The sequence below is a fragment of the Chrysemys picta genome, chromosome 21, assembly GCF_011386835.1.
Source record: "Chrysemys picta bellii isolate R12L10 chromosome 21, ASM1138683v2, whole genome shotgun sequence".
Taxonomy (NCBI): Eukaryota; Metazoa; Chordata; order Testudines; family Emydidae; genus Chrysemys; species Chrysemys picta.
In genome coordinates, this window is record NC_088811.1 from 18,421,339 (window position 1) to 18,428,609 (window position 7,271).

Sequence of the window (7,271 nt, forward strand, 5' to 3'; positions counted from 1 at the left end):
GGAGGGAGCCGAGTGACCAGCAGTTGCTTCAAGGGGCCAAATGCCTCTTATCTCTTTCCAATCCTCTTTCGTTCTCAGAACACTGTGGACACATGAGCTGGCCGGGAAATTAAGGACACACCACATGGGGGGACATGGTTTCAGACAGTGCGTGGGATTAGGCACGTAAGGGCTGGAATTTTATGGTTCCTTGTGTTATAGCCACTTTCCCAGGCCTGAAGAGACTCATAAACATTGGGACCTGCAAGGGTGGGGCTGGCCTGCTCTGTTGATAAGCAGTTAACTATTAGTCCTTTCAGTGTTTATTAAATGGCAATAAATTTGCTCAGTCAATGGTTGGATTAATGAATGACCAAGTCAATGGTGTGTGAAGGCCTTATAAAGCTTCCCTTCCCTTTGGGAAGGAACAGGCCTGCCTGCTAGAGGAACTGAGCACTCAAAATCCAAAGGAGCACAGCGGAGAGAGAGAAGGCGCCAGAGAGACACGGGAAAAGGAGAACAAAGCACTCAAATCAAGACAGAAGACTTAGCCTGAGAAGGAAAGGGAGTAGTACCTGAAGGTGCTATGAAAGGCGTCACTTTCCCAGTAACTGTTATGCTTCTGATACTGGTGCACAGCTCCCAGCCTGTCCATGTCCAGGTGAGATCACGGGCTCTCAGACCTCTGTCCTTTTATTATTATAGATTAAACAAGGTGTGACTGTGTTGCAAGGGAGCATGGTTAGAACAGGCGCTTATAAAGTGGCCTCATGGGTTCTAATCCTCACCTTGCCACTGGCAAGGTGTGTAACTTCATTGCTCTGTGCCTCTGTTTATCTATCCGTATAATGGGGTTTGTATTTATAATTACCTCTGAGGTTTGTGAGACTTGATCGTTTGCAGAAATGCTTTGAACTCCTCCAATGAGAGATGTTCTGTACTATAAGTGCCAAGTGTATGCCCTATGGCTGCAGGCACCTCCAGACATAGTGATTAGGGATATCTCCTATTTCACAGAAGGGGCTAAATTATTTCTGGCCCACCTGGCTAATCTGCTTCTGGGCAGAAGTTCCCCCTGCAAGTAATTAACTAGGGGGGAGGGATGTGGTTTGAGCATTGGCCTGCTAAACCCAGGGTTGTGAGTTCAATCCTTGAGGGGGCCACTTAGGGATCTGGGGCAAAATCAGGACTTGGTCTTGCTAGTGAAGGCAGGGGGCTGGACTCAATGACCTTTCGGGGTCCCTTCCAGTTCTATGAGATAGGTATATTTATTTAACTAATTTATGGGACAGAGCCTGCAGAAATGTCACGTAGGGAATAAAAAATGGACCTAAAGGCTACTCAATCAAAAGGGGGATGGTAAATAAGGCCAGATTCTCAAAAGTGCTCAGCATCCACTCTTGGGGCCTTTGGGAACAACGGAAAGCTGTTGGGCTGTATTTTGCAAATGTGACCCAAAGGGGGCTGGGTGTGTGTGCGAGAGAGACAGAGAACGAGAGAGAGAAAGAATTCTGTCTGTGCTCAGACCCCCGCACGAGCCTGTGACCACTGAATTTCATTGCCATGTCACTAACTTCACTGGAATGCCAAGGTGTGTAGTATCGTCAGCTGTTCGTCAAGTCTCTGCGGGTAGGGCAGGTTTGCCAGGAACTGTTCTACAGTATCTCAGCTTTGCTTTCTCTTCATTTCCCCTTCTGGGGCAGGGTGCTGCTGATTGGGAGGTCACTTCTTCCTTTTCTCCCAAGCTGTTCCTGAGCTCAAGGACTGTGGGGGGGAACAGACGCTTTTCTGTGAAAGGAAAAAAACCTCCAACTTCCCATCTGCCTTGCGGCTGCATGAATGGCTTTTTTTGTACACCATAAAGCCACATCTAACTGGAAAAACTGTTGTTGCCTTTTCTAGTATCTTTACTGTGCTGTTTGCCCCTGGTTCTCTTTCCTTATTCTACCGCCAGCAACACACCAAATGTCTTTCCAAGAGTGGCCACGTGCACACATGCACGCACTCATGCATGGGTGTAGGACGCTCAGCTCTAAGCGTCCAGCTCCTTGCACTTTGAGCCCAGCTCCGTGGGAAGGGCTGTTACCCAGGGCTGTACAGAATGTTAAGTACGTTTGTATTTTTTAAGCCCTGTGTTGATATTCATTGAGCTTGGCTTCACCCTGCCACTCGTGAGACCAGAATGCTCGTGCAATTCACTTGTGAACAGGATTCTAGCCCTTTCACTTGGGCCAGGTCAGCTTCCCCAGGTTCAAACTGATTTCTCAAGGAAAAAACCCCACCGAGACTGTTGGTCTGTGAAATCCCTCTGCCTGCTTTCATTCCATATGTCCTAGAAACCACATGACCAACAAAGCATCTTCGGCAAGATGGTGTCTGACATCCATGTGACTTTACAATGTGCTTTTAAGGGCTGTGTAGGGTAAACAAAGTACCTGCCATATGGCACAGATCTCGATGGCACATTGCAGAGATGCATAAAAGATGCTTTGTGAGGCGTGTGGCATCTGTGGAATGTAATCAGAAATCATTTGCAAATCAACGTTTCAACTTCCATTATAAAATCTGGCAGCTCCGGAGCCCAGGAACAGACATTCTGTCTGGTGGGAAAGGAAGGGGCTTGAGTCAAGCTCTGCTCTGACAAGCCCTGCTACTCCATCTAGTCTATTCCCGCTTACACACCCATCCCTCTCCTGTTGGACTGCAAATACGCAGTGTTGCCTGTCTGTTGAGCATCGTCTGATGCTGGCCCCAAGCCCAGTAGAAACAATAGTCACTACCACGGGGCTGGGCCAGCTTTTACATAAATATACACCACGCTTTTTGGACCATAGCAAAGGACAGGGATCCTCCTCATGGAGTGGTTACATTCTTCATTCTCTATGCACCCTCCAGTGCAGATGAGACTTTTAGCTGGAGGGTCATGCTGTTCAGTATGATGGGTAGAAAAGCCTCAGTCTAGTTGATTGGCCAGCCTGGTCACATAGTGAGGTGACCTCAAAGGTCTCTGTACTGAAGAACTAACAATCGGTCCACAGTGAGTGCTAATCTAACAGCCCCCCCCCCCTCGCAGTTCCAAAATGGCCCAACAGTGAGCACCATCCTTTTCCCCTGGAATGTAACATTGTGCCCGTGTTTGGCGTCACTGGCTTCTGGTGAAGCGAGAGGGATCTGCGTAATGACTCCTTGCCTGACATATTGCTTTGGTTCTCTCTAAATAGGAGGGGGAATTCTCGTTCCCGCTAGAGGCTGTGAAGAAGCTGAAGGAATTCTTGGATGCAGATGCCAGAGCCAGTCCCCGGATGATGGCTAGGACCAGTTTCATTTCTGTGTGTGCAAACCCAGAGCTGCCCAAAGAATTTCAGCCCGTATGTCAAAGGGAAGATGCACCCATCATTTTTAACAGGCTGAGTACGTAGTGTTTACTCGCAAGCGTCCCATGTTGCCCCTGTAGCGGAGACCCTTCAATCTCAAATGTTGGAGAGAGGCAGCCCCAGAACTGCACCGTTCCCCCTAGGCTCGCAGCCTGCTGCTAGGGCTGATGTACCCATGAGCTTTCCGCAGCAGGCAGTCAGACAAAATTCCCTGTAGCGACTGCAGTAGTTGCTGAGGGCGCCGCTAGCTAGCACCGAGATTTCTGTATGACACCTGCTGATGCAGGCATTACCTGGGTCAAGCTGAAGCGACTATGGGATAGCTCCCCTGGAGTAATTGTTCTTGCTACAACTTAGCTGAGTTTAAAGCCAGAAGGGCCCATTGTGATGATCTAGTCCAGTGGTGCCCAACCTTATTACGCGGGAGGGCCACGTAAACCTAAGCACACCCTTGTGTGGGCCAAGCAGATTCTATAGATTATTAATAAGATTTAAAGTCACTTCTACTGATTTCTATTTTACATTCATCTTGTTTCGTATGTATTTAGATAGACAATCCTGTACAATTAGAACCAATCTATTTACACACTTGTGTAAACGAAAACGATGTCAACATGACAACAAAACGCCAATGAATCGGCCGTTAGTATATTGTGTTGAAACGGGCTGCAGGCCTTATGAAATGCTCCGGTGGGCGTGTACAGCCTACAGGCTGTAGGTTGGGCACCTCTGATCTAGTCTGACCTCCTGCATAGCCCAGGAGAGAAAATTTGCCCAGTGATTCCTGCGTGAAACCCTATAACGTCTGTCATTGAATTTTATTTGCTCTCTGAGCATTGCAGAAAAAAAATATCAAACACTACAACTCACTAGATCAAGACAGCTGTAAGTGGCCCTTCCCAGATAAGCACCATCCAGACTAGATTCCCTCAGTCCAAAGGAAAGATGTGTACCCTGAATGTCACCAAATCCAGACATGTGAAAACAATCTAGCTGTTAACGCAAGCGCCAGGTACTAAAGGGCTCTTTCGTCTAGCAGAGAAAGGCAGAACGAGAACTGAGGGCTGGAAGCTAAAAACAGATACGTTCAAATTAGAAATAAGGCAAAATGTTTAACATCAGGGGTGATTAACCACAGGAACAAAGTACCAAGAGAGGTGGTAGATTCTCCATCTCTTGATGGCTTCAAATTGAGTCTGGAGGTTTTTCTGGAAGATGCTTTAGTGAAACACAAATTAGTGGGCTCAATACAGGGGTAACTGGGTGAAATTTAATGGCCTGGGATATCCAGGAGGTCAGGCTAGATGATCTTCTAGTCCCTTCTGGCTTTAAACTGGATGAATCTAGGTTCTGAACAGCACAGTTCTGTGCTACTGAGTGTTCCTGGTTCAGGCACTGAATACCTATTTCCTGTGCACTATTTCCCCCCAGGGCATTGGTAAAAGATGTCACTCTTCAGCCAAGACTTTACAAGGTGAATTTTTCCTAGTTATTTTGTTCGGGTGACTATTAAAGCTCCCAAAGCAGCAGTGAGAAGGAGTCTCCATGTCCCCTGATGTGCTTGCTCAATTCCCCTACAGAAATGCCCTGACAGGATCACTGAAATATTCTCTTTTCTTCCTGAACAGACTTAGCTGTCCAAGACATGGATATATGTGAAATCTGCGCCAATGCAGCCTGCGCAGGTTGTCGCTGAGGAAGGATGAAACCATGTATATGGGGCCAGCCAAGCCCTGCAATCTCTGCATTTATCCTGCAGCGTCGTTTGCATTGGCAAAGCTGTTCTCTCTTAGGCCAGGTCTCCGCTGCCACCTACTTTGGTATAACTTATGTGGCTCAGCGGTGTGAATAAGCCACCCCCTGAGCGACATAAGTTACACTGAACTAAGCGATGGGAGAGCTTCTCCCGCTGACATAGCGACCGCCTCTCGCGGAGTGGCTTTATTGTGCTGATGGGAGAGCTCTTCACCAGATGCGGCGCAGCTGTGCCAGTGTAGTGCTTCTAGTGTAGACTAGCCCTGAGAAACACAAACAAGATCCCCTCCCAACACCCACGCCAGGGTCACTGCTTCACTTTCCAAAAAGCTTTGTTAGGATGGGTGGGAGGTTTGGGGAATTGTAGCATCTCCTGTAAAAACCTTGGGAGGTCTAAATCCATGTGTGATTGTCTCCACCTGCACTAGTAGATCAGGTAGCGCAGAGAAAATTCTATCAGCACAACCCGTGTGCCGTGGGATGGGGTTAGCACAGGCACAATCCAGTTTAATAGTGGGAGGTGAGGCTAACGACAGGATTGGTTCAGTCTCCATTTAGTTGTCTAAATGTTGCTGATCAATCTGAACTAACCATCTGCCCTGCTGCCCTCTGCAAACCTCCCCCACCCCACCTCCCAATACTTTTCCCCCCAAGAATTTTTCCCAGAAGGACCCTGTGACCTCACCCCAGCAATGATAAGTTCCTTTGCACAGGTGCTGTGCTGCAGAACACTGAAAATCTACCACCTGCAAGGGGGCTAGCTCCTTTCATCAGCATCAGCTGTTTCTTTCTCGGCTTGGCAGTGCTTGGCCCCAGAGCTTAGAGGCAAGCCACACTCATTGTTCCTGGGTTTGGGCTATGGGAATCCAGGGCTCCAGGACAATTCCCTTTCTTTGTGGGATCTGTTTATCTATTGATGCAAGAGGCTACTCAAGGGAGACCTTTCTATATCTGGTGGGGTTCTGCACAGGCTGATGGTTAGTTGCTAGGCTCCTCACACCACTCCTATCTTTGCATTTCTTTAATGCTTACGTTATGTACGTGTAGTGAAGGATTTGTGCATGAGATTGTGATGGCTGTGTGCATATGTCTTCCTGCGTGTTACATGTATGTGCACCCCTATGATGTGGATGTGTTTATAATAAAACTATGTAATTTCATCTAGGGATAGGAATATTTTCTGCCATTTGAAATCTGTGAACCTTAGACTGAGTTTTTTAGTTTGAGTTTGCAGCTCTTCTGCTGTACCTTCACTCACTTCTTAGTAATAAAACTGTAGTAATACTTGTGCATTTACCTCCCAATACTGCAACAAGCAGGTACACTTGAATATTTCACACAATCCAGGTCTTGTGGTGTAATTGCAATAGAAATATGCATGAGAAAACACACTATTTCTGCATTTACAGAGTACAATACACATCCTTTCAGTTGTCACCCAGTTTGGTTTTTATCACAGTAATTTTTAACCTCAGTAGTTTTGAGATAAGCAGCACCTGTGCATTGTAATGGAGTTATGCCTGTCCTTCTGTACATATTAATAGTTGCATTTTCTAATTGTAAAACTAATCACTGTATTTTGTTCAGGTTAGTGTGGCTAAAAAGAAAGTCTCGTTCACTTACCACATTCTGTATATCAGTGAGTTATTTCCCACTTACAGAAAAAGATGTAAAGAAACATTATAGTTAAAAATAAGTAAATAAATAAAAATGCTGAATCACACAATAGTCTGGACATTCTTACTTGTCAGTGAATATTCTTTCTGGGTAAGTGGTACATTGGTTACAAATTCATACTAGCAAATTGACACTTATTCACGCACACAGTAACTGTAACGTTTCTACTGTAACTAACATTATAGTCAACCGCTGGCATTTTGTAGGAGGTCTAAGTATCAAAGTTTGGCTATAGTGAACATGCCCTGCAAAGCACAGATTCTAGTTTAGTGTCTATCTCACAATGTTTGGAATTAGGCAAATCAAGGTACCTTAATTTGTTTGCATGGGAAATAAAACCCAACTTTCCTTGGATATTGATGTCTTTATTATTTGCTGAGTCAGTTGAAGGTAGATCCAAGCACTTCCTGTATTCCCAGGCATCCACATTAGGTTTCAGTTTCCTCCTTCACTAAATCTTTCATGACTCTGGTTTTGCCTCCAGAT

At 46.1% G+C, this 7,271-nt stretch overlaps 1 protein-coding gene across 1 annotated transcript; it reads left to right on the forward strand.

Moving 5' to 3' along the window:
- The first annotated feature begins 403 nt into the window (after positions 1 to 403).
- LOC101936397 (guanylin-like) lies at positions 404 to 6,831 on the forward strand. The gene is made up of 3 exons (XM_005281825.4): positions 404 to 640; positions 3,201 to 3,390; positions 4,982 to 6,831. The coding sequence occupies exons 1-3, from the start codon at positions 566 to 568 to the stop codon at positions 5,047 to 5,049; spliced, it is 333 nt and encodes a 110-aa protein (XP_005281882.1). The 5' UTR covers positions 404 to 565; the 3' UTR covers positions 5,050 to 6,831.
- The last annotated feature ends 440 nt before the right edge of the window (positions 6,832 to 7,271 follow it).

What these genes read in the sequence shown, in the direction of transcription:
- LOC101936397 (XM_005281825.4), top strand. Translation starts at nt 566, where the DNA reads ATGAAAGGCGTCACTTTCCCAGTAACTGTTATGCTTCTGATACTGGTG. An exon ending in CCCAGCCTGTCCATGTCCAG is followed by an intron (nt 641 to 3,200) that starts GTGAGATCACGG and finishes CTCTCTAAATAG; the next exon opens with GAGGGGGAATTCTCGTTCCC. An exon ending in CATCATTTTTAACAGGCTGA is followed by an intron (nt 3,391 to 4,981) that starts GTACGTAGTGTT and finishes CTTCCTGAACAG; the next exon opens with ACTTAGCTGTCCAAGACATG.